We start from the raw sequence: 27,282 nt of genomic DNA, 5'->3' as shown, positions 1-27,282 counted from the left end.
CATCCAAATGGCACATGAATGCATTGACATGGTCACCACACTGGGATACACGGGTTATTAATTTTAGACATCATTTCACCACAAGCTCATACCTTCGTGCGTCTGCATTTTGCTACATGTCATCGTAACTACTTTTGACCAGTGTGTATCTCCTTTGCAAGTCCTTCTGCAATCGATCCAAGACGTACGTCTCTGGTACCACATGTATCTTCATCATCTGACAAACTTTCAATGCATGCCTACAAAGGATCCCCCTTATCTCAAATAATGCACACGTACATTTCAGTTCACACTCTTCCTCGTTATAATAAAATGAGTAGTTGACAGTTTTGACATGGTCATCCTCAATGATAATTTCATCCAAAACATCGAATGTGAAAATGCAACCTTTCTTGCTGACAAATAGGCAATTACAACACATCATCCCAACAACTCTTTTTGGACCTCTTTATACTTCGCATTTGTATATAACGCTTGAAACTGCTTCTCAATGTGGAATAGGGATACACCTGGGATGGTTTGGTTGTAGGACATGAAATCAGCTGTAGTCTTGACCTCCACCTTCTTCCTCAGAGCATTATCAAATTGATCTACGAATTCTTTAAATGTCATACCAGAATGTACAAATCCATCGAAGAAAGCATTTATGCTTTCAAACCGTTGTGTAGTGCTCATGCCAGCCCAAAATACACCCTTCAAGTAAGCTGGTACCCAGAACAACCTCTCGTTGTGCAACCCCTTGCAGCCATGCATTATCACCAAGGTTATACTTCTGAATTAGTTGCCCCCACTTCTCCTCAAATTCTGCATATGTCTGTGAATCATATAGGGAAGTAAGAATGGAAGTCTTCAACCCGTCATTGAATTGGGAGTGGGATCCCAATTTCTCGGGAAGTTTCTATAGTATATGTCAAAAACAATATCTATGGCGAGTGTCTGAGAATACCAATACAATAGCATACTTCATTGCTCGATCTTGGTCTATTATGATCGCTTTGGGAGCTCGATCATTCATGCACTGCAACCATGCGTGAAACAACCATACAAAAGTAGTTGTGTCCTCACTTGAAATCAAGCCAGCCCCTAACAATATAGACTGCCCATGATACAAATGGAGCAAAAGGCGTACCATATCTATTTGTTAGGTATATCGTATCGAATGTGATAACATCTCCGAAATACTCGTACGCTGCTCGACTTCGTGCGTCAGCCCAAAACACATTTATGATTCTCAAGTCTTTATCCACATCCACAACAAAAACAAAGTCATCATTGATCAACCTCATCCTCTTAAAGTAGTCAGTAAGTGCATCACCACCTCCTTTACCCAACCTTAACTATTTGGAAATCAAGATTTTCAAACCCCTCTGCATCAACAACAAGTGCTCCAAAATTCTTATTCATTCGAATACCTGCTCTGTCATTCAAATCCAACATCCTTTGACTGTATTCATGCAAACATTTGAGCGATCTAAAAAACCTAGACTTCTGTGGGCTAACGATACTATGATTATGGGCAATCTCAACAGTGGTCACCACTCATATACCCTTCACCAAATGAGCATTTATCCTCACCTTACAATCGATTTTAGTTATTGGACTTGGCCTCGGCCTCGAGATATTATTGTGGCTAGGATGTTACTTCCCGCCCCGCGCATACCCAATTGTCAGATACTTGGCACTCTCATCTGCCTCTCTCTTCGTCCTTTGTGTTATAACACCAAAATCTTGTTGTTTGGCATATCGCTTGTAATAGGTCATAAGCTCCTAATCAGTGGCAAACTCCATACCAAATTTTGGTTAATCAACTCTTTCATCATCCGATACTTCATTAGTCCCCTCGTCCTCTCCCTCTTTACATACGTCTGATGAACATTCTGAAAATAAAAATGCATGATTTGGATTAGCATTTATATCATATACATGCACTGAATGTTTACTCATCGTGTTTAAAGTGTAACGCCTTTACTCTTTTGACAGCTTTGATCAGTCATGTGTGATACACTTCCCAAAATTTTTTCACTTTCAGATGTAAATGGCACAATTGATGATTCACTTGCTAACGGAGTGGTCATTTCAGATCTTCTCAACTCCTTTGGACTACTCGACGGAGGGTAAGACATTGATGGAGACTGTAATTAGGGTGTTAGAACGGCTCGAATACACGTAAACAAAAAATATGAAAGCTGTTAGAAAGGAATCTACCTGGAAAATATTTTGAACTCACCCCGACTCCTCCGCATTACTCGACGAAAGGTAGAGCATCGTTGGTCCAAAATGTGGCATTGATGGGGCCCGTAATTTGATTCGATGTTAGAACGAGCCAAAAGCATGCAAGAAAAAAAAATATTTTGAAAGTTCGAAAGGAATTTACCAGGATAATATTTTGAACTCGCCCCGACTCCCTCGCCTTACTCGACGGAGGGTAGAGCATCGTTGGTCCAAAATGTGGCATTCCAGATGGGGACTGTAATTAGGCACGAGATTAAAACAACTCAAATGTATGTCCTCAATTTTTTTAAAAAAGCTTATAAGGAAATCTACCTGGCTATCCCATGTGTAAGTATATATAAATGGCGGGTAGTACGAATTTCCTGGACCACAAGATCCCTATAATAAACAAATAAAAATACATTAACTAAGTGGAAATATCAAACACATCGACATTTCTAAATGACCAATGTGTATCTTACCTGTGTCAGTGGCATTAATGTAGAAGGCCTAGGTGGCCTTTCATCTTTCTCTTTATTTATTACGCTATTTCAACTGAGTCATAATGAAGTTTTAGAAACCCAGATAATAGGAAATATTAAAACTGATTATCTCACCACTAGTAAATTTAAACCAAAAGCCCATAAATTTATTAAATAACCAGAAATTTATTCTTACATGAAGAGAAAAAGTTCTTCTATACATCTTTTATGTACCCAACAACTAATAAAGCAAAAAATATTGTTAGACTAGAACAAACCCACCAAAGATCAGGTAGAATAACATAAGCTCAGATAAGAACTCTTCAAATTAAACAAAAAAAAAAAAAAATCAATTCAAAAACATGCAGAGCTCTGAGTATATCAAAAAAGTTTAAACTTGGACCAAAACCATCTCAATAATCAGTTCATAAACATGCAAATCAAGAAAAAACTAGTAACAAAATCCCCACTCAATCCTTCTATATATATAGAGCTACCAAAAAAAATTACATTGCTTTGTATAGGAAAACCCAAACAAAGAGGACAGATAAATACAATAAGAACTCAGTCATTACTTATATGCAAACAAACACAAACACTTGGAAGAAAGAGAGGATCTATAAAATAACTCTAAAAAGAATCCAACACCATGTCTAGTGAGAGAGAGAAATGTAACCTGCAAGATGGTAGAGGACCATCGGAGTTTGTTTGGCCGGTCGGCGTCAACAGCTGCACAACACAGTGATAGGAAGAACAAAGCATAGTTGAAGAGCAAAGGAGCAACGCTGGAGAGGAGCGACGCGGGGGAGGGGAAAATTTCGAACGAGCCATGCGAACAAAGACATTTCATAAAACATTCGTTTCACTTGGAAAAAAAAAATGAAATGCCACATCACCCCGTGTGCAGTGTTGGAGAAGTAAAGGTAGGTGTATAGACGAACTCTTAAAGAAATACACACTGAGATAACCGAAATTACTTGGCTGATTTAAAAGGAATGTAGGAGAGGATAGCTAAAACTGTTTGTATAATGGAAAGAATTAAAGAAAGGACGACTCCGCAAAGGAAAGTAATGAACGTTGATGGTTCATCCCATCTTGCGAAACTGCCCCTCCTCCCTTGCGTCGCCTCCCTCTACCCCTCTGTTCAACGCCACCTCGCTTAGCTCCCACGTCTGCCCAGCGCCACCACTCCCGTGAGGTCATTGAACGGTGTTGCGCCTCCCGCGAGCTCATCGAAAACCCCCTTGTTCTTCACTATGAAGCGCTGTGAATCCCTCAAGTTTCCTTACAAAACCCACAAATCTTCTTCTTCTTCTCTATGAATCGCTGAGTGGCACTGATGAAGTCAAAAACCCAGCATTCTGAATCTGCTTCTCTGTGAACTGTGGAACTCAGGTTCGATTTCGAGACCTTCTTCTTCTTTAGAACATTCTTTGCGATTGTCTCAGTTCCCTTACATGCATTGTGATTTCCCTCTCCCTTCATTCGCTGACACTGCGATTTTCCACCTGATGTGATTTCCCCCATCTCAACTGGCAAAGTCTATCGAAGAATAGGCATTGGGGAAGCAAGGGTAAGAGGAGGACGAACAAAAGGCGCTGGCTCGAGAAAGCTTGGATCCGAAGTATTTTGATTCGTGAAAGAAGATGTTTGATTAATACTTCAATTTTCACTATTACTGGCCTTCGAACCTCAATGCCAAGGAACAAGGAACCGACTTTTTAAACAATTTTTTTAAAATTTTTTTGGCCGCATAATATTACGCTAGTTACCGAGAGATTATAGGACAAAGAAAGAGAATGAGGATCAAAGTTCTTTCGTTTATATTCTTCATGGTCTTTTCTTTTTTAAAGGTAAAGTATGCGTAAGTTTGGTAAGAACCTGGAGGAAGATTGATGTTTTTGTAAGGTTTTCTGAGAACTGAACTGAGGATTGGTTTCAAACTTTGATCACTTTCATATTGCAAGTATTGAGTGAAAGCGGATTTCATAAACTTTAATTCTCTGGCCATTTCTGACCAGGTAAAATCTCTCCTATGTATTTTTACTAGTATTAGAAAGGGTGGTTCTTTGAAATTGGCTTTTTTATAGGATAGCTAGGGAGGTAGGATTATTAGATCATGTTGGAATTGGAATGCAGAGGTGGGATCCTTCTAATACAACGTTATTGTTTCGATATATGTGATGTTAGTTTTAAGGGAAGATGAAATTCTGATATAGTTATCTCATATCGTTTTTTTTTTTTTTACAAGCATATTCTAACCATCGTAGAGAGGAGAGTTCAGACGGCCATAGGCATGATCATTTTTTTTTTTTTATAAGTATGCTGAATGGATAGATACTTACCTCCCTTAAACGACTTTTCTATAATTGATTGAATGAGAGCAAAAGGTCAAGTACATCTCCACAATTGGATACAAAGAAGCTGCATATAATGATAAGAATAGGATGTATTGTCCAAGCAGAACCTCATTTCATTAAAATCCAAACTACAACAGCTGGAGCACATAACAAACTTCTTACTTCACAAAGACTCATTAATATGAATAACTTAACATATATGAATCAAAGACAATACACCAGTTCAGTTTCCAAACTAAAACAACAACAAAGTATTGTACTTCTTTAACTTGAGTGTAAACAAATACAACAACAAAGACAAAACCAACTCCCACGACCACTATTTGGCTGCAACTATTTCCATAAATCTTCAGTTCTGCAAGTGTCCAGAGTGCTATCCAATCCCATTTTCGATCTCCATCATTATTTCTGCAAAACAGAGAAACATGTATGAGGGATGGATTAAATTTCCATTAATTCATCTAGTTTGATATACTGTGCAAGCAGGTTATCTCTAGAGCTTGATATCCATAATGCCCCACAATGAAAACATTAATGCATTTACAGATCTAAATAACTTGAAGTTCTACAAGGGGTACTTATATAGTAGATAGTAAAAAGAAAATCAGAATAGGCTGTGAACTTAATACCAAAGAAATAGTCATAAATGATGCAATTCCGTGAGGTCTGGTTTCCACTAAGAAAATAAAATGTTAAGTCATTTCTTTGATTTTTCATGCTGGTCACTCATTGTGCTTGAAGGCACCAATACTCTATATAGTTTTGCACTCTTTCAAAGAACATGCCTTTTGCCATCAATTGGAGACCATATCTCATTTACCTTTCCTTACCAATAATTGATTCTATTGAACAATTGGAAAGTGTTTGATACTCCATCATCAGAGATGAATTCGATGAAAAGAAAAAGCAAGAAGATTTGGTTCTAAGCCTCGAATATCAAGAAAGAGGAAGAATAACCTGGTGGTGGTCCAAACAACCAAAACCTATTTACTTTTAATCCATGCATGACAGCTGATGCCTATTGTGTTGCAAAAGGGAAAGAAACTCTCTTTGAAAGGAAAACGCATGTACTGCAGAAGGAAACAATGAGCTGGATAACAGAGAAAAGAAATGATGAGATGGAGAAGAGAGGCATTTGCAGATGGACAAAAACTCTTTGAGAAAGAAACATATGCGCTGTAGAATGAAAACCCTAGCTTATAATAGAGATCGACTAAAATCCTCAAATATATAAAAATACATCCAATGATCGACCACAACATTCAACATCCAGAGATCGACTACCTTCACAGGAACTGAAAATATATGAAAATACATTACCCTTGACTCTTTAGATCTTTGGACTCACACCGTTGCAGGACTGAGAAAATGCAGCATGAAGGATTTAGGATGAAGGGAGGGTGAGCCGGAGAAGAAGGGTTGCGGGACTGAGATGGGGGAAATCACATGGGGGGACTGAGGTGCTCGTCGTGTTGTGTTGTCTGTGTTTTGAGGATTTCTTTAGGGTAAATCACAGTGAAGACCTTCGTGCTTAGGCTCGGGGGTGGGGGAAACTAGGGGCTTCGGGAGAAGACGACAAAGGAAAGGGACGCTGCCCTTCGTGATTGGGCTCGGGTTGGGGGTGAACTGAGGGCTTCAGGAGAAGGCGATTGAAGGAAAGGGAGGGAGACCTTCGTGCTTAGGTTGGGGACGAGGGGTGGGGGGAGAGTGCAGACGGAGCACGGGGGTGGGGATGGGGGAGAGGAGCTCTGTTTCGCATTTCAAATGGGTGAAATCTGAGAGAGTGAACGTGCAGCTGTTGTAGGGAGAAATTGGTCATTCTGCTAGGCGACGTCATCTGTGCTTCGGCTGCTACCAAATAGTGGCTACTCTCCAGATTTTTTCTTCGTAGAATACGTTTCTTTTTTAGATGAAGTGCACCTGCGGGAGACTTAGGTGAGGTTTAGATAGTGAGTTGAGATGAAAGTTAAAAGTTGAATAAAATATTATTCTAATATTATTTTTTAATATTATTATTATTTTGAAATTTGAAAAAATTGAATTGTTTATTATATTTTATGTGAGAATTTGAAAAAGTTGTAATGATTAGATGAGATGAGTTAAAACCAACTTTGTATCCAAACCCAGCCTAATCAGGCAATTCAAGAGAGAAGCATAAGATTTGATTTCATAGCCTTTATTAGGATCACAATGCTCAAATGCAATGAGGTTTCTAAACAAAGATTTTGTGTTCTCCTCTATAACTATTGCTGGCATTTTCATTTTGCCATCTTTGAACTTTACATCAAGGATGTTTTCTCGTAATTGAACACTGAAACTATTAAAGTTGATGCAGCTTTTCATAAACTTTATTATTAGTGTGTTCTTCTATGTTTAGATTATAATATTAATTAGCTTATCTTAAAATTTTTTCTTTTATTAATGTTGTGATGTTTACAATGTGACTATATAAGTTGTATTCTAAGAAGTGGAATAGATAGAACATCAAGAATCAATCCAACAGTTTCGTGGATTGAAGTTTCTCTCTTCATTTTCCTCTTTTTTTCAATTGTAATTTCCATCAGAAACCAACTCCAAAGTCTAAAAACTCCATCACGGATATATTTGGTATTCAGTACTTTAGGTGTAGTGAGCTTGCAGGCAGAGATTTAGGCCGTTTTATAGTGCATGATCCAACTAAATAGTTTCGAAAGCAATCGAGTAAATGCTTGTGTGTTCCAAGCCTATTTCGGTGATGGCCGTAATAGAACATTCTATACTCCCAAAAAGGACGGGCAACAAGATCATCAAGTGGGGAGTTCTGGTACTCAGTTGTTGTTGAGTTAATCAAGTTGAACAAACAGACGAGCGCGCACCAAGGAAGTTGATTCTCAAGTAGAAGCAAGTCTACTACTATTTTCCTTGGCACCCATGACATTTTGAACACGGGATCACCCTCTCCTCCTTTTAGTTCCATTGATATTTCCCAAAAATATCTATCCATATATATGAGTTCTTCACATCTTTCCTTATCTCTAGCCTAATATCTGTAGAGGAATTCAAGGATAAAGCAGCCATCAATCAGCATCATCTATATGAATTTATTTCTATTAAGATCAACCACTTCTGCTTAACTTTCACGGCAATCATGCTCAATACTTTGGATGGCTTCTCTAAGTGTATCGGGCCAATAGTATCATGTCCTTATCACTTTTCGGGCCAGTGTCTTTCCCCCAGAGTGGTTTCCGCACATCCCTTCATATATTTCTGCTAACACGTACTATGCTTCTTGTGGTGAGATGTTTCGTAGTACGGGGGCGGTGAAACCCTTCCTATAAAGGAACCCATCCACCTTTACAAATCTCGTCGCCATTCTTCTTACCTTTCTTATGTCCTCTTTACCCTTAGGGAGTTCGCCCGCGTCCAAGTACTTGATGATGTTACCGGCCCATTAGAGCTCGTTGTCGCCTACCATGTAGACTTCTAGTCGTATTGCTGAGACTTCTATTACTCTTCTCTCGACTTCCCAGGGGAGGGGGAGTCCTCTATCCTCGAGGCTGTACGTGCTAGTCTGTCTGCCACGACATTATTTTCTTTATAAAATAGAAAAATGGGTCTTGCGCCTCCCAGACTCGGCTCAGGTATTTCTTTAGTTTTTCTCCTTTTGAGGCGTATGTTCCTAACACTTGGTTGACTATTACTTGAGAGTTTGACTTCACCTCTACCTCAGTCGCCCCCAATGCTTCGACCACTGAGAGCCCTGTTACAAGTGCCTCGCATTTTGCTTCATTGTTGGTGGTTTTGAATGTAAGCCTCGCCATGTAGCGATGCCCCTACCCTGCGTCGCTGATTATGTGGATTCCTACCCCTCCGCCATCATGACAAGAATAGCCATCCATAAAAAGGATCCACGATTTTCTTGTCAGGGCAGTGACCATTTCTGGTGGGAAACCTGACAATTCGACAACAAAGGTCGCCAATGCCTACCCTTTTACGGTCTTTCTTGACAAGTACTCGATGTCAAACTGGCTGAGCTCGATTGACCACCCAACTAATCTCCCTGACCTGTCTGGTCTCTACAATACCCTTGCCAACAAGCTTTCTGTGAGTACTTTGATTGAGTGGGCCTGGAAATAAGGATGCATTATGGTTGACTAGCCTCTGGTAGATTGCCCTTGCATTTTATTTGGTCAACCAGAGTCGCCCTATTTGGTTTTTAAACATCTGGTTGACCTGCGTCTAGTAGGTTACCCCTGCATTCTTTAGGCCAAATGGCATGACATGGTAGAAATACAAACCATGGTTTGTGATGAATGAGGTTTTCTCTTCGTCTGTTGGGTGCATTTGGATTTGGTTATAGCCTGAATAGGCATCCATAAAGCTCAACATATTGTGCCCCGCCGTGGCGTCTATGATGACATCGATTCGTGGTAGGGGGAAGCTATCTTTTGGGCAGACATTGTTTAGATTGGTGATGTTCACGTACATTCTCCACTTTCTATTTTCTTTTTTCACCAGGAATGTTGGATAGCCATTTGTGGTAATGGGCTTTCCTGATGAACCCTGCAGCGAGCAGGCGTTCTACTTCCTCGGCGATGGCTATATATTTCTTCGTGCTGAATGATCTTCTCTTTTGATGCACCTTCTTGTGCATGGGGTCCACACACAATTGGTGTTTGATAATGTTGTTGTCGATCCCTGGCATATCTTCGTGACTCCAAGCAAATACATCCCAGTGCTCTACTAACAGTTGTTTTAGGTTCTCTCGATTTTCTAGAGGAATTTGAGTTCCAATCCGTGTTGTTGTATTGGGGCAATTTAGGTATAATATTACGATCTCCAAGGGCTCATTCACTTCTGCTTGCTATAAGTTTTGCTCGTCCCTCACCTCCATGCTCCTGTCCAAAAGGACTGTGGGGGGTGGGGGCAATGTAGTTGGCCATCCTCCTGGGTGGCTTGGTCACCCTCGCCTACGATAGTACATACTTCTTCCCCTTTAATCCTCAGCTCCTGCACATAACATTCATGTGCTAGGGCTTGCTTGCCTCGTGCTTCCCCTACTCCTCCTTTAGTTGAGAACTTCATCTTAAGGTGATACGTGGACCTAACTGCCTTGAGATTTTTCAGTGTTAGTCGCCCTAGTAAAGCATTATATGAGGAGGGTACCTTCATGACCAACACATTGGTCATAATGGTTGCGGTGTGCATCCCTCTTCCCGCTGTTATTGGGAGGGTAATGGCCCCAACAGGTTGGATCAAATCTCCAAAGAAAGCCTTCAGCAGCATCGGAGAGGGTCTCAGCTTAGTGGCATCTATGCCCATCTTCACGAAAGTCTCCCAAAATAATGTTTGTTGAGCTCCCATTGTCAACGAGGATGCATCTGGTAGTGTAATCAACGACCATGAGGGTTACTGATAGCGCATTATCACGAGGGTACAACAATCATTCACAATCTTCTTCCCCGAAAGAGATAGCTACTAAGGCGGCAAGTTTTTGGTGCTTGAGCGACCTGTTTGCTACATAGATTTCTTTGTATCTTGTCCTTCATGTGTGTGCCCTCTTGCTAGACGAGGATGCATCGCCCTCAGCAAATCCGCCTGCTATTGTCCTAAATTCGCCTAGGGGCGCCTTGTCCCAATCGTTATTTTGAGGTGCCTTGTCCCTGTCATTATTACGGGTGTCTTTCCTCGATAGGCGCCCCCTATCTGGGCTGCTACTTCTACATGGGTTGTGTCCTCTCTCAAATTGTCGTTTGGGCTTTGCTCTCTCCGCAACCATTCATTCAAGCTCTTCAGTGCTCGCTAGTTCAGTCACCCTTTTCTTCATGGTTGTGAAGTACTCTATCTAGTGTGAGTCTGTTTGATGATATTTGTAGTAGCGCTTGCCAGTTCTGGGCTGATAGTGTTCTCTTTCTGATTCTTCCTTTTCTTGCACATTCAAATTATTGTGGATGAGTATGGTGTTATGCTCTTGTAGCCTTTCGCACTTCCTTTCTTGGTGATTCGATGCAGCTTTCCTATCCCCCGAACTACTTTTGCGTTCCGCCTTTGGCTCCACTTTTCTTGGTTCTACAAGAGCTTTTAATGTATCTTCGACGTTAACGAAGTCATCCACCCTATCATAAATTCTCTCAGAGTAAAAGGGGTCTTTCTAGCCAACCCAGCTATGAACGAGTTGCGTGGCCAAATCCCGCCTAATAAGGCGGCTAGAGTAATCTTCTCATCTTCATCATCTGTCATCAACCTCTCTTTATTAAAATGGGTGAGGTATGTCTTTAGGCTCTCTTCTTCCCTTTGCTTGACGGTAAGAAAGTATGCCGCTGGGTGCCTATGCCTCCCGCAGGGCATAAATGATGCTGCTTATAGAAATGACATTTTAATCCCACCAGATCAACACACCACAGAAAATGAACAAGGATTAATCAAACAAAGAAGACCAAAAAGACAAGGGCATCATAACAACGGACAAAGAGCAAAAACAAGAAATACAAGGCATCAGATGCCAGTCTAAACCTTCCAACCTCAAGATTACAAGTGAAGAGAGAGTTTGTTAAAAACCTTCGCACAATTTCCCAAAATAAAGAGAAATGACTATCACGTGATTTTTTGAGAGTAGTCCTCTGCATACATAATGCTGCCATGCAAGCCTCATATAACCTAAACAAGGCACTGGCATTGTATCGGGATTTAGAGAATATTACTCTCCCAAGAAAATTGGCAGTATGAAATTCATTATCTTTATTTTACTGTCAGGACAAGCACACGTACGGAACCTATATTTTCATGCTTTACCAGCCCCAGTGAATCCTACTTCTTCCCCAAAGTTAAACCTGATAGATCTCCCTTTGTATGAACTGTATCAATATAAAAACTTAATAACAAAGGTCCAGATGACTTACCAATGTTACTCCTTTTGAAAGTTCCTCTAACGCTTCACGATCAAAAACTTTTCCATCTAATGGTGTTTCATCAATCTGTAAACGCTTGTAAAGCTTCAAAATGAAAGTAATAAAGAGCCAAAAAAAAAAAAAAAATATACAAGTTAACCTTACCTTCCAGTCCCAAGTGTGAAGAATTGTACCATCAACACAGCGAAGAACTAATCCACAGCAATTGGGAATAGAATGGGTGACCCTGATAGGCTCAATTTCGAATGGCCCCGCGGCCATAAACTTCCTCCTTGTTCTAAATACCTTAAGTCTAGACGAAACAAAAATCCCATTCTCCTTTAAACGCTTCTTAATAAGCTGTAGAGAAAGATAATTACCTTCCTGTACCAGGATGAACAGAAACAAAAACAACATTCATAGAATAGAGCACAAAAGATTTTCATAATTGCTGGGTGGAATTGCATTCCTTGGGTCATGCCCAGAAGTATTGCGGATCTTTTTATTCTTGGAGAAGACTAGGAGGCATCCTGCAACTTGCAGCAATATGAAAGATGGTCCCTATTTGTCTCATTGGTGTATCTGGAATGCGAGAAATAATAGAACATTCAAGGACCATGTTTGGACGGTAGAGGAGCCCACGAAGAACTTTATACACGCTCTTTTCCTTGGATTGTATCTATAGAATTTTATGGACTCAACTTGCATGAACTTTTGGTATCTTTCTCAACTTCTAGATGGGTGTATCTCTTGTATACTTGAGTTGTGTCTTTTAACTATAAAGAAGGGTGTCATAATTGCAATTGCGTGAAACCTCAATCATCATATATAGAAATTACCTTATTGGTATGGAAATAAGGAGAGCATGAGAAAGAAAGAGGGAAATACAGGTGCATCATGAGTTATGAAGTCAATACTTTCATTAAGGAAATGTCAAACACCAATAAAATAAGATTGTGCTACTTCCTATCAGGAATGCCATTAGAGTATTTGCATTGGATTGGCTATTTTATTCTTTAAATTTTGACTAATATATAACTTTTTCACTTTTAGCTAATCATTCAAAACTTAAAGTCAACATTGGATTAATCATCACACTCTCTATAATAATAAAATATTATTATTTTTTATTTTTATATTTTTTTAATTAATTATTATTTTTTTAATGAATTCTATTTTCATAACCTCCTATAATCTCCAACAATAATATTCATTTTCATTTTCACAATCCAATAAACAAAATTTCATCACACGATATCAATATTATCAAAACAATTCCATCAATCTTCAATGCAACCAAGCCAATTCTCACAAACATCATCACTCAATGTAAAGAAGATTATGCTCACAAACAGGTTGCAAGCAAATCCCATTGTTGGTTGCAAGCAAATCTCACAAACAGGATGCTCACAAATTTTGTTTTTGCCAGTATGCTTGGCTGCCATCATTTGAAGGTTATACAAGGCTTTGATAACAACTAATGCAAAATGAGAATAATGAAGAGGGTGGTAACCAACCTATAAAACTATGAACATCCTAGAGGTTGCCATTCTAGTTGCTGCCCACATTCTCAAACACTCATATTTGTGATCCAAAATAACAAAAAGCCACAAAATAATCATGGGCTACAACCCCAAAACAAATACAACCACAATGTACAAAACAACCCCAAAACATTACACCAACAAAAGGCTACACATCTTCAAAAGATGAAAATAGAGATGGAGATTAAAATCGCTTCCTGGATTTCTCAAAAACCTCTTTTTGAAGATTCAAGAAATACTCTCGTTGCATTTCATTCATGCCAGCAAGATCCATCTTCATTATCTCTATATCGATCTTCTTTTTCTTCGTATCATTTCTCCTATTTTTCTCCGCTAGTAATTGAGCCCTATTAGCATCCAATTTACTGGTCATTTGTCTTCTTTCAGACATGAAGACAGCTATATCATTTGTCATGCAATTTAAGGCCTCAACAAATTCTGAATTGTAAGATTTTGCAACCTTCCTTTTTCTCTCCCTTTCTTTCTCAGCCTTCTTGCGTGGAAGTCTCTCAAAAAAGACCTCTACGTTGTCATCTAACGCGTCGTCTCCTAGTGGAGTTGACTCTGCCATAGCAAGGCATTTTCCATGTGGTTTCCTTCTTGTAGACAACATAGACACGTGTTGTGGCCATTTTGGTTAGTGTCTCAATAGACACCAACAATGTTCCATGTTGTATTTGGCATTCTCAGTCTCTCATGATTTTAGCTCTTTCAATCTAAATATGCGAATGTAACAAGAATGTGAGAATAGAATTTCAGCAAGAAGATTTAGAATGAAATTTAGTTAGAAACTCATACATTGTCCTGCTCTGTTGCACCATTTGGATGCAAAGATTCTACTTGAGCCACAGCAGCACAAAATTTATTTGTGCATTTTTGGATCACCGACCATCGATTGGTCAATGACCCACTAGAACGATTTACCATGCTAGTATTTTTATGCTCATTGTAATAATTGTTAATTCTCTCCCACATTTGAGAATATTTTTGATCCGTCCCCCATATAGCATCCATGCTAATATTGAGTCAAGCTGACATGAGGAGATTGCTAATTCACCTTCCAATAGTGTTGCTTGGAGTCCAACATTATCATGGCTACTAGTCATTACGGTTGTGGATCTCCCTTGTTCACCACTTTGCAATAGAGTGGTAAAGAATGGATCTTCATCAAATGTGGTGTCCATTCTTGATTCAAATATAATTGTAAAAAATCAAGACTAGACTCATAAACACTGCTTGATATGAACCCGTAGGATGAAATCCCTTGAACCAACAATCAATTTGAAAACTCTCCAATAAAGTCAAAATCAAGTCAATGAATGGAGAATTTAGACCCGATGAGAACTCGTTTTAAGAACCTAGATTATATTAAAATCTAGACCCGATGAAGAACCCGTCTCAAGAGCCCAGATTACAAGGAGGAACGCCACAAAGGTTGTGATTTACTTTTGATTAGTTCAAACGTTCAATCAAGAACAAAAGGAGTAAAACTCAACTCACAATGAATAAATTCATCAAATTTCATAAACTTTTTTTTAACATGAGGCAACAAAGAGTATTTAAAGGAAAACCTATTTAAACCCTAGCCAAAATAAAGCCACTTTTTCCAAAAATGCCCCCGATGAACAGTGTCGCAGCTACTGTAGCGTGCTAGAGTAAAACCCTAACCCTAGTTTAATAAAAGGATAACTTTCCCAACATGCCCTTGTATAGGCCCCCGTAGGTTATTCTCATAATAACTCAATTATTCTAAACTAATAGAATAAGTACTTTAAATAAATCAAACAAGTTGAAACACTTCAAGTGCCCAAGGCCTTTAAGTCATGTTGTTGCCCTCTTCCATAACTTATCAAATGAATCAGAACTTGATCTTCATCCTTCAAGTCCATCTTGAATATTTGGCTCTTGCAAAACTTGTCTCAAGTGGATTGCATTAATCCTTGCATTGCTTCTTTGATCTTCTTAGTTCTTGATCTTATAATTAGCCCATCTGAAACATGCAAAAGATCTTTAAGTCTAAGCCCACTTTAGTTCCCATCACTGCTACTGAACAGCAGCCACAATCTCAAGTATTCACACATAATCTCATGCAAGCAAGTCTAATATTGCATTGCTTAAAGACAATACTTCCTTTCAAAAAAAAGGTATATTAAACATTATAAGCAGGGCTAACATTTACAAACAAGAAATACGTTCGAATGAGCGGACCAATGAGTTATTTTTTTTTATTATTATTATTAGGTTGTATGAAATACGTTCGAAGTTCATTTATATATTGATATGTTTGCTTTTAACATGCACGTGACATATCAATGTGGGCTACTGCCTAGTTTGTAAAATACAGAAGGAAACGGTTTCTGAAGCTAGCTGGGAATAACATGGTCAACTGGTTGAAGACATTAAAGGAGTTTTGAAGAATAGATATAACTGGACAGTCATACATACATATAGGGAATGCAATTGTGTAGCTCACTTTCTAGCAAAAGTTTCTTTACTTGTACATGAGGAAAGAATCTGGATAGATGAAGGCCTAGAAACACTTTTCACTTGATTGGATTATAATTTTGAGTTACCATAAATGTTTCAAACTTACAAACATGAAAACAAGCGAGACCAAAGAACTACCCGAGACCATAATGCAAACTTACAAACATCTTTCAAACTACTTGAGACCATAATGCAATTTCAGGGGAACTCAAAGAAACTCAGTACACGCTCCAAATAATTCGATCGACAGTTCGGGGAATTCAAACAAACTCAGTACCTTAAACCAGATTTTGGGATTTCTAGAGAAACATTGCAGCACTTTCCACCATTATTTATCCCCACCTCAATCTCATTGGTTCAAATCAAGGCTAGGGTTTTGAATCAAACCCAAACAATAAAATCAAGAGTAGAATCAAGACAAGGGTTTCGAATCAAACCCAAACAACATCAATAAAATCAAACCCAAACAATAAAAATCAAGAGTAAAATCAAGGCTAGGGTTTCGAATCTTATTGTGTGCTTGTCGTGCTGGAGAGAAGCTGTCGCGGTGCCGTGCTGGAGAGTGCCGTTGCGGGAGAGAATGGTTTCAGAAGAAGAGAAAGAGGGAAGAAGAGAAAAAAAATAGAAGAAGAGAAAGAAGGAAGAGACGCGAGAGAGGGAAGAAGAGAAAGAAGAGAAAAAAATAGAAGAAGAGAACGGAGGAAGAGACGTGAGAGAGAAAGAGGGAAGAAGAGAAGAAAAAACGCTGGAGAGAAAGAGGGAAGAAGAAAGAGAAAGAAATCGTGGGAGAGAGAACCGAAATTAATAAACAATGTATTTGGAGGTGAAACAGTTCTTTTCATCTTTGAAGAAAATGATGAAATTACTGTAAATAATATTTAGGATGAAAAGTGTTTCGCTAATTCAATATGGGCCAACTATTGATAAAATTAGTTAAATTTAGAGATGAAATGTTATTTGAAGAAGCCAATGTAGATGCTCTTATTTGGTTGAGAAGGCAAGCTCTTTTGAAAAGTAGCGCATTTCATAAACTTAATGTGCATGTATTTGAGTGTATATATATATAATGCAAATATATTAAAATTTAAATCCCTTGGAAAGTACCTCTCGTAAAGGAAGATGCAAATATTGGTCTACGAGTAATGAGAGAGAAAAAGTTGAATAAAAATATTATAAAATAAAAATTGTTTCAATATAATTTTGTAATATTATTTTTGTTTTGAAATTTGAAAAATGTGTATTTATATATATATATATATATTGTATTTTATATATGTAAAGGTTTGGAAAACTTGTAACGATCAGGTAGATTAGATAAAAATGTTGAAAATTTAAAATTGATAATATTTGAAAAGTAATTAAATATATAAATTAGAGCTGAAAATATCTAAAGATACTTGTAGATCCAAACAGACCTTTAGAGTGGTGCCTCCAAAAAAGGGTGCATGTTTGTGCGCAATGGAAGGATGATTGTATCATGTACATCCAAGTAAAACGACTATGAGTGAAATTATCTCATTGGCGACATTTGTATTTATCTAAGATATTGTTACGCTAATTTTTGTGAAAGAAATATAAGATTTATGCTTCTTACAAAACGAGTTTTTCTATTTAAAAGCTAGTGTGCAAAATACATCTATTTTTTAATGATATAGTAAGACTTTATTTATTTATAAGAGATTTTAATTTAAAAATTTTCAAACAAATCAAATTTTGTGGTGTCAATAAAATGAAAAATGTGCTTTATACCATGAATTCCAAATAGAAATTTTCGAATCTCAAATATTTTTTCCTTTTACTAAAAGAGTTAGTTGACCGACCACCTTCTATATATATGAGACTGCCATATATATCCGACCCTCGTAACCAAATGGGTAATATGTCCAGCATTATTCAACACATCAATGTTTTATATATTCTCAGAAGAAAGACAAACACAAATAGTAATTGGAGTTAGGCTTGAAAACCGACTATGTAAGTTCGGTTTTGTGAGAAAACCGAAACCTAACGACCATGTTTATTTGATGATAAAAACCAATCGAAACCAACCGACCATGTTTATTTGATGATAAAAACTGAGCGAAACCGACCGGTGTTAAGGGTTGAAACCGACCAGATTCGGTCCGGTTGGTTTGATCAGTTTGGGCTTTTTTGTTGGGCCCTTTTTTTTGGGTTTTGTGTCCAATTAGGCCAATTCAACATCTGTTTTGGGCTTTTTTTTTTTTCTCAATTCATTATCAAAGTTCTTTTTGAGTTTTTTTTAGGTTGATTTCATTTTAAATTTTAATAATAATGTCATTTATAATTTTCTACTATTACTGAGTAACTAACCATATTAATTATTACTTACTACTTATTATATAACTAAAAAAAATAAAAATAACTTCACTAGATGTTTATTATTACTTAATACATATTACAAAAAAAACAAAAACATAAAAAAAATTGTCTTAAGCATAGCAAAATGCAACTAAAAAATATAACATAATTAAATGACAACAAATTGGAAATGATCTTTATATTTGCTACTTCAACTTCAAGCCTTCAACCTTCAATCTTCAATAGTTGTCACGTTTGATTGTGTGTCCAATTCTATATATAAACATTAATATTAATAATAAGAATAAAACATCAAATGTTAGTGAATTTGGATTATAAAAAATACTAAAATTAAATGAAAACAAAGAAAATATTACCTGGTTCTACTATGAAACTCTCCACATTATCCATAGCCTCCCAGATATCAATGGTTGTTGCCGGATGCCTCAACCAATTTTGACTACAAATAAGTGCATCAACTGTTCTCGGAGCCAATGAACTTCGAAAAGGATTAAGCACGCGACCTCCCGTACTAAATGCTGACTCAGACGCAACTATGGAAACAGGCATGGCCAAAAAGTCTCGTGCAATCCTCGCGAGTATAAGATAATTAGCCTCATTAATTTTCCACCAAGTCAACAAGTCAAATGATGTGGGGAGCGTCTCATAACCATCTGATAAATATCGATCCACTTCTGTTTTGGCAATATTAGATCCCATGGCGGAAGATGTTTTATACCACTCATAGAACCATCTGATCTCATGCTTGCCATCACCATCATTCATGGTTTTAGATGTAAGAGGGGATTCATGTTCTTGGGTACTTGTGGTGGAGCCGAATTCCGCATTATATTCCACATACAAATCTTTCAATACATGTTTCACACTCGACACCAACTTCTCAACACGAAACTCATCATGAACTTTCCTCAAGTGAAAAGTAAGAAGTCCTAACTTGCTTCGTGAATCTAGCACAATTGCAATTAACATGAACAAGTTCAGCTTATCTAATGACCCTCAATACTTATCATATTTTGTAAACTAATCTATTTTGAATTTATAAATAGCATTGCTCCTTATTTAAAGTAGGAGAGGATAGCAAATATGGTTTGTAAAAAACCTAGAAATAGACTAAACGCGATTCCATATACGAGAGTAAAGAACGTCGTTGGATCTTTAAAGTAATCCCGCCTCAGAGTAGCTTGATACCTGTTAATTGCTCGGGACTGATGTCCGTTCAAACGTAGCCAGAGGTCTGAGTAGTGAAAACCATTGAAACAAGTATGATTATTATAAATCAGCCTGTTTAAGAAACTTGCTAGGTCCAGCTCGTTGCTCCAACCAATTATATGTAGAATATGTTTCTGTTTGAGATGAAGTGCATCTGCGGGAGACTTAATAAGGCAACCCAAGATCGCAGCATAAGAGGTGAATTGCGTGCCCATTCTGGGATCACAATGCTCAAATGCGATGAGGTTTGCGAACAAAGATTCTGTGTTCTCCTCTATAAATGTTTGTGGGATTTTCATTTTGCCATCTTCGAACTTTACATCGAGGATTCTATCTCCGTATGGTGCAGGAAAGAAACCAACTTCAAAGTCCAAAAGCTCCGTCACTGACAAAATCGGTTTCCGCACCAAGGCAGCTTCCTCTCTAGCTGGAAACCGTAATGCAGGCAGTTCTATAGGGCATGTTTCAACTAACTGAGCTCGGAAGCAATCGAGTAAATGCTTGTGTGTTCCACAGGGGGAAATCCTGTTACGCATTCTGAACATTCTGTACTCCAAAAAAGGACGGGCAACAAGATCATCAAGTCCGCAGTTCGGCAAGTATGTAGGCATTGTTGGGTTCATCAGGTTGAACAAACAGTTGAGCACGCACCAAGGAAGTTGATTCTCAAGTAGAAGCAAGTCTGCTACTATTTTCCTTGGCATCCATAACGTTTTGAACACGGGATCATCCACTCCTTCTAGTTCCATCCATGTTTCCCGAAAATATCTCTCCATAGATTTGAGTTCTGAATGTCTGGCCCGATATCTGTAGAGGAATTCAAGGATAAAGCAACCATCGATCAGCATCATCTCTATAAATTTCTTTCTACTAAGATCAACCACTTCTGCATAACATTCACGGCAATCCTGCTCAATACTCTGGATGGCTTCTACCAAGCTCTTCAATTCCGTTCCTATTCGAAAAATGAGGCATTTCAAATACCGTAGCTTAATAATTTCCATTGCTTGCAGCTGCTCATTCTCGCGGTGAATTGGACCGATTGAAACTACTTCCGGCCCGAAAGCCTTTTCATTATGCCTGCGTAGCATATTTGGAACTCTAAATATGGAACACTGAGATGGGGGTGGGGGTGGTAGATACAAAAGCTTTTCTTGAATCGAGGATTCAAGTTCTTCCACGTCTCTAGCCTCGGAACAGGTTTGATTGCTTCCGTTGGAATCTGCCATCAGATGTTCTTTATCTTCTGCATCATCTTGTATTTCCATCGATCTTGGAAAAGCTTTCTTGTCAGCCTGCATTAATCTTTCATCTTGGAAATCCAAAATAGTTGGGAATCTACTTCAGTAATCAATAAAAAATAAATAAATAAAAACAGCTAGGAAGATTATTTGGGGGTGTTCTCTATATATGTCGTAACAAAATTACAGTAATTGAAACCATATTCAAGCAGTTATCCTTCAAAGTTTGTGTTTATACCTATCTAGTACATGATTTCTTTCTACCCTTTTTTATTGGGGGAATTAGATAAAAGGTGTATGTAGGAACCAAGTTGGTGAAGCTGGAGATGGAGACCGACAAACTCAAAGGTTTGATCTCATAGTATCGACTTGAATCTCCATTGTTTATGGTTTCCATTCCAGGTCAAGATTTGGATAAAAGATTCACGTATTTTTTATTTTGTCATCAATAAAATCATATCACTACTGTTTCTTTCTGTATAAACATATAAACTGTAGAATGAAAAATATATTCTTTCGAGGTGTATAAATGATCATATATATATATATATATATATATATAAATTACCTGGTTGTAGTAGGGGATCAGCTGGCCATTGCCACCATGATGCATATGTGTTATCCTCTGAAATTGCAGATCAAAATCCAATCGAAGTCTAGTCACAGAGAAAGAGAGAGAGAGGACCAGGGTATGTACTAGTCAAGGTCCAATACTTAATATATATTTACATGCATATCATCTCTCATAAATTAAATTATGGGGTTTGGAATTTAATTAGATAAGGTGGGGTCACATATCATCTCTCACCAATGATATTATGGGGTTTGGAATTTAGATAAGATGGGACGTACGTTGATGATAAATCCTTTTTTACTATGTTTAAATATTAAAATAATTCACACGTTGACAAAGACTTTTTAACATCCACTTGCCAAATTTCGTGGAAGGAAAGGTTTATTTACAAGCCTACATACCTAGTAAAGTGCTTAAATTTTACAAATCAATTCTTACTATATAAGTGTGGATGGTATATTCTAGACAATGACTTATAAATATAGATAATGATAGACTTACTACTCTTCTACCATCCTTTAACTATTGATCTATAGTATATGAGCCTATAAACCTCGCAATGCGTAGACCGTTATTTATGCTGAATTTTATAAATCTAAATAGTTTATTATACATAATTACTACCACAACTATTAAAAAAATGTATATCAAATATATATAAAATGGAGCATGCATATAAAGAGTTCACATTACCGATAAATATTTAATAAAAATATTAATCATTTGGCAGGAACATTCACTATAAATAAGAAATGTAAGCAAGGTTCATACCCAAAAAAATCCAATGTCTTGTTGCTTTTTCTTATGTCAAACTATGTTCAACCATGCTGCGTGTAGGAATAGTCTCCAGCATCCATGGAGACATTCCAAAGTGAACCTAATCTTTATAATGTTTTCTTCATAAGCAACTGAACCTCAAGTTGGAATCCATTAAGAACCTTCATTTACTCTGTTGATTTAACTTCATCACATGGCAGTGTTAAAGTAGAAGTTAATTTAATATGGAAAAACAAAACATCTAATTTTGATATTATGCACTTGCTTATGCTCATGGGTCTGTGTTTTTTGTATTTTTTTTTCAATTTTAGATAAGAAAAAGTAAAACTGAGTGTGGGTGTGTGTGTATTGTGTTTGAGCAAAATATGAGCTTTTAGGCTGTCATTACCATCCCTTTCCATTATTCTTATATCATGTCAAGGTGCAACACTATACTGGAAATGTATGGATCACAAACTCTTCAAATGTGTACCCAGAAAACCAACATAAGTGCACAGGAAAGCAGGAAACAGGGGAAAATGGCATTCTCACTATGCGGAGTCTTTTTCCTCCTTCTAAATAGGTGACTCTCTTGGATGTATCCAGTATACTTGGGTGGCACCTTTTGTGAGAAAAACTATGAGGTGGGCTATGATCTAAAAATAGAGATCTATCAATGACATATATAAAGAAGTTAAAACCGAGCATAATCCCTAATAAAGGACTAAATTAACACCTATGTGAGCTAATCTAGATCAATATAACCATGATACAGCCCCATTATGGCTAACACTCACGGTGAGGAAATCACATCTATGAAGTAAGGGATGAGGAAAATGCAGAGAAAAATAGAAAAGAAAAAATTATTATTATTTATCTATTTGTTGGCAAAACAGATGGATCATTAGTGAGTTTAACCTCAAGGCTTCCTCCTGGAAACATGCATGTCATTCTATTTAAAAGAGTCCAATCAACAGTACCAATCAATCTATAGAGAAACTTTTTCATAACCAATCTTCCAGGTGGATCTTGGGTACTGAGTGAAAACACCACTGACTTCTGTTTCAGGCTAGTGAGACCCTGTATCAGATGTTGGGCCCCATATTTCTATATTTCTCCAAATTTTCTTCCACTTTGTGTTATGTTCATATGTTGTTTTATAACAAATTAATTTTCAGTCGTCCCAATCTATGGACATAAATCTTTTTATCTGATTAGGTTGCAAGTGTTCTTAACATATTGGATAATGAATTGGTTCAGAATATTGGAGTTTACATTGTAAGGTTGGTCTCGATTATCCAGAGAGTTAATGGCCACTGTGTGTGTCGAATAGGATATATGGTGACTTTAATTAATATAAGAGATCCCTAACATAACACACTACCCAAACCTACCCATAAACGAATATTGTATAACACAGAGATCAAAACCAACAACAGAAATTACTAATAATATTTATATGAATATGGAAGGAACACTTTAAAAACCCACCCCCAACCCCAAAAAAGCTCACACAACAAAAAGAAAGAAGCATGAAAGACCCTTCTTTCATGATGGGGGTAGAAAAAATAAAGAAAGCAGCCAAATAAATCAGTAATAATTAACTATTCTGGTAAAGACTCTGAGATTTATACCTTTAAGCTAATCGAAATACATCAAGCAACAATGATGAGACTAAGGTTAACAGTCCATGGTGTAGAACATCACTTAAGACTCACTTAACCCTTAAATATATGAAAAGTAGATGAAGTAACATTTTACACAGAAACCTTATGAACATTACTCTACAACAAAAACAAAATCACATTTCCAACCTTACAAACTTTTGCAAGACTCATAAAAGCACAACTTACACCCAAAATCATAAGGAAACCAAATCTTAATAGGTACCATTACCTAGTACGTATAGAGTTTCACATATAATTAACAATAAAAAACGCCAAACCAACATTTGGAGATATTCATACAAAACTATGAATAATAACAGCCAAGAGATATCTAAGTTGGCACATTTTCCACCATTAACTTTCCATAGTTCCTCTATCCATGGTACAACCAATAAATTCATTATATGGCGTCAGTTTTAAGACCCAAAAAGTAACTTTTAAAAGTGGTATGCATGGGTGTAAACCAAGAACAAATGGAAATTTAGGCCAAGGTTCAGCAATATTACTTGTGACAGCATGATGTGAGGAAAAAATAAGAGGGAAATGCAAAAACTTCTTAGAAAAAAATTACAGAAACTTAGAAACTGAGAATTAAAGACAACTTGCTTGTATTAATGATAGGTTATCCATATATCTACGGAGGAATTCAAGGATAAAGCAACCATCAATCACCATCATCTCTATGAATTTGTCTCTTCTAAGATCACCCACTTCTGAATAGCATTTACGGCAATCCTGCTCAATGCTTTCGATGGCTTCTACCAAGCTCTTCAATTCCGTAGTTCTTGTTTGTTGAGGAGGCATTTCAAATACCATAGCTTATTATTTTCCATTTCTTGCAGCTGCCTATTGTTGCGGTGAAATGGACCGATCGAAACTACCTCCGGCGTGAAAGCCTTTTCATTATCCCTGCATAGCATATTTGGCACTTTAAATATGGAACGCTGAGATAATGGTGGTGGTGGTGGTGGTGGTAGATATTGGACAAGCTTTCCTTGAATGGAAGATGCAATTCCTTCTGCATCCATAATATGGGTTGAATTTTGATTGCTTCTGTTGGAATCTGCCATTCATCAGATGTCCTTGGAAATCCAAAATAGTTGAGGAATCTACTTCAGTAATCAATAAATAAATAAAAACAGCTAGGAAGATTATTTGGGGCGTTCTCTATATACGTCTAACAAAATTACAGCTTGAAACCTATTCAAGTAGTTATCCTTCAAGAGGTCTTTACTACCTCTTTGCAATGAAATTCAAACTTTCTATCAACCAAAAAAAAAAGTTATCCTTCAAAGTTTGTGTTTATACGTATCAACCTAAGCAATACAAGTGCGCAGCCAAAGAGCAATGAAGATTCAGGAAATATTTCCTTTTATATTATTTTTTGAGCAATGCTACACAACATCCCCAACCTCCACACACCACATTTTTTTAAATTTTAATATTTTTTAATATTTTTTTTTAATTTTTTTTGAGTTTATTCTTTTTAAAATAATTTAATTTTTTTATTCATTATTCAAATATTAAATATTTAATAAAAGAAAAAAATAATAAAAATTTAAAAATATGTGGTGTGTGGAGGTTGTGTGAATAGTAGGAGGTTGAGTAGATTTTTTCTTATTTTTTTCATACTTGTACTGATGTCTATATAAAGAGACACACACACACTGTAAACTGTATATAGTGGAAATGCAGAGTATTACAGAAAATATTACCTCTTTCTTTTCTTCATTTTGTTATGGTATCAGAACTGCTGACTAGCAGTCTCTTGATCCTCCTTCTCACCATGGCCATCGAACCAACCAACATCAACACACCTCGTCCCTCCCTTTCATCTTCATTTTCTCATATAGTCACCATCAAACCATATCTAACAAAATTACTTGAAAACCATATTCCAGTACTTATCCTTCATTCATGCCATGGGCGGCATGTAATTTGGTTTAGTCGATTTTGTAAAAATTTAAAAAAATTATTCAACTTCAAAGCAAACATCTTTTAATTATTTAGGGGAAAAAAATCTTTCATTGACTATGTATATGTCCAATCATTTACCTAGATTTTGATAAAAAAGTTAAAAATTCAGAAATCGAAAGAAAAATACAATTAAAGAAAATTATATTCTTCTAGTTTTTAAAGTACTCTAATCATGTAAAATGAAAACATATTCTTTTGAGGTCTACATAGAATGTAGATTCGTGCCCTGCTTGCTAGGCTTGAGAAATACTTATCAATATAGATCAATCTGAAAAATGTAAACTTACGAACGGACGAAACTAGCTTAGGTTAATATGATATGTTAAATTATAAAATATTTTTTGTGCAATATGGATCTAACGTATGACATAAACCCATAACTTGTTATTACAAATTTATTTTTTTTCAAAATTTCTTTGTATACTTAACATTCAATATATTAATTACGTACGTACCTGATGATATTGGAGAAGGATTTAGTTTCTTGATGGCGAGTGCTGTTGGGGAGGGTTAGTCGACGTTCATGTTGATGTGGAGTGGGATGAGGCCATTTGTTACCCTGAAAGTGCATATCAAACTTCATTCAAATCCTAGTCACAAAAAGCGGGAAAAGAAAAAACATAGACAGAGAGAGGACCGGAGAAAGAGACAGGCCGGCCGGCAAGGGCGAAGGACAGTCAAGTGGACGAAGATATAGAAACAAAAAAATACAGATGATGAAACGGAAAAGAAAAAGCAACTCACAATATTGCCACATCACTTTGTCGAACTTCTTGTAAACTCAATACGGAATGGGAAAAGACTTGTTATCTATGGGATTCAGACTTCAAAAGAATTCAGAAATAATTAAAATGTAAACACAAACCGACCGGATTAGGCCCTAATGAACCGAATCGTGCAAAACTGGTTTGTCCAATCTCTTGATTTAATTTTATGGTTTTTTTTTTTTAATCAGTTCTATGCACATGTCCTTGATAGCATCATTTTTTTTAATGAAAATACGGCATATTTTGATAGAGGAATTAAACCAAAGAGCGGATACAGATGGGAACAAAATCAAAAGAGGTGGTGTAACCACTTTTGCTAAATGCATCCTTACTTAAGGCATGAGCAACAGAGTTGTTGGCTCTTATAGTGTGCCTTACTGACCAATCACAAAAAGTGTTTAGGGTGACCCTAGTGTCAGCTATAAGCTGTCCTGCATAGGTGAGATAATCTAAGGTTGAGTTCAAACCATTAACCACCTGCAGGGAGTCACCCTCCATAATCTCATTTGAGTAACCCATAGACTAATAGAAAAGGGATGCTTGTAGTGCAGCAAAAGCTTCGCCCAAGAAGGGATCTGGGAAGAGATGATGAGTCATCCTTAGAGTAGCAAGGATCTGACCCTCAAAGCCCCTTATCACTGCACCAACTCTCACCTTGCAAGTCCTTTTGTCGAGTGATACATCCCAATTTAGTTTGACTATGCCTAGAGATGGAGCTTCCAACGTAGATGCCTACTGCATGGTAGAGGTTGAGGCAGTTTGTTGTGAATTCTACTGCAGTTCCTCCACCAACCAGGTTGA

The 27,282-nt window shown here is 37.1% G+C and overlaps 2 protein-coding genes across 2 annotated transcripts in view; both read right to left on the bottom strand.

Annotated features, from left to right (window-relative positions):
- LOC121236389 (UPF0481 protein At3g47200-like) overlaps positions 1 to 27,282 on the bottom strand; it is a 61,504-nt gene that overhangs the window by 3,211 nt on the left and 31,011 nt on the right. Inside the window, exon 5 of the mRNA XM_041132805.1 lies at positions 691 to 693. The gene's annotated coding sequence lies outside the window, so the exon portion shown is untranslated. The remainder of the gene's footprint in view (positions 1 to 690; positions 694 to 27,282) is intronic.
- Positions 19,346 to 26,543, bottom strand: LOC121236387 (UPF0481 protein At3g47200-like). Its single transcript, XM_041132803.1, has 4 exons — positions 26,459 to 26,543; positions 26,170 to 26,273; positions 24,340 to 24,819; positions 19,346 to 20,232 (listed from the first exon to the last, which is right to left on the bottom strand). The coding sequence occupies exons 3-4, from the start codon at positions 24,551 to 24,553 to the stop codon at positions 19,346 to 19,348; spliced, it is 1,101 nt and encodes a 366-aa protein (XP_040988737.1). The 5' UTR covers positions 24,554 to 24,819; positions 26,170 to 26,273; positions 26,459 to 26,543.

Source organism: Juglans microcarpa x Juglans regia, chromosome 6S, assembly GCF_004785595.1.
Source record: "Juglans microcarpa x Juglans regia isolate MS1-56 chromosome 6S, Jm3101_v1.0, whole genome shotgun sequence".
In the NCBI taxonomy this organism is placed as follows: Eukaryota; Viridiplantae; Streptophyta; class Magnoliopsida; order Fagales; family Juglandaceae; genus Juglans; species Juglans microcarpa x Juglans regia.
Note: the sequence above shows the minus strand (reverse complement) of the source record. Positions and strands in the feature narration are given on the sequence as shown.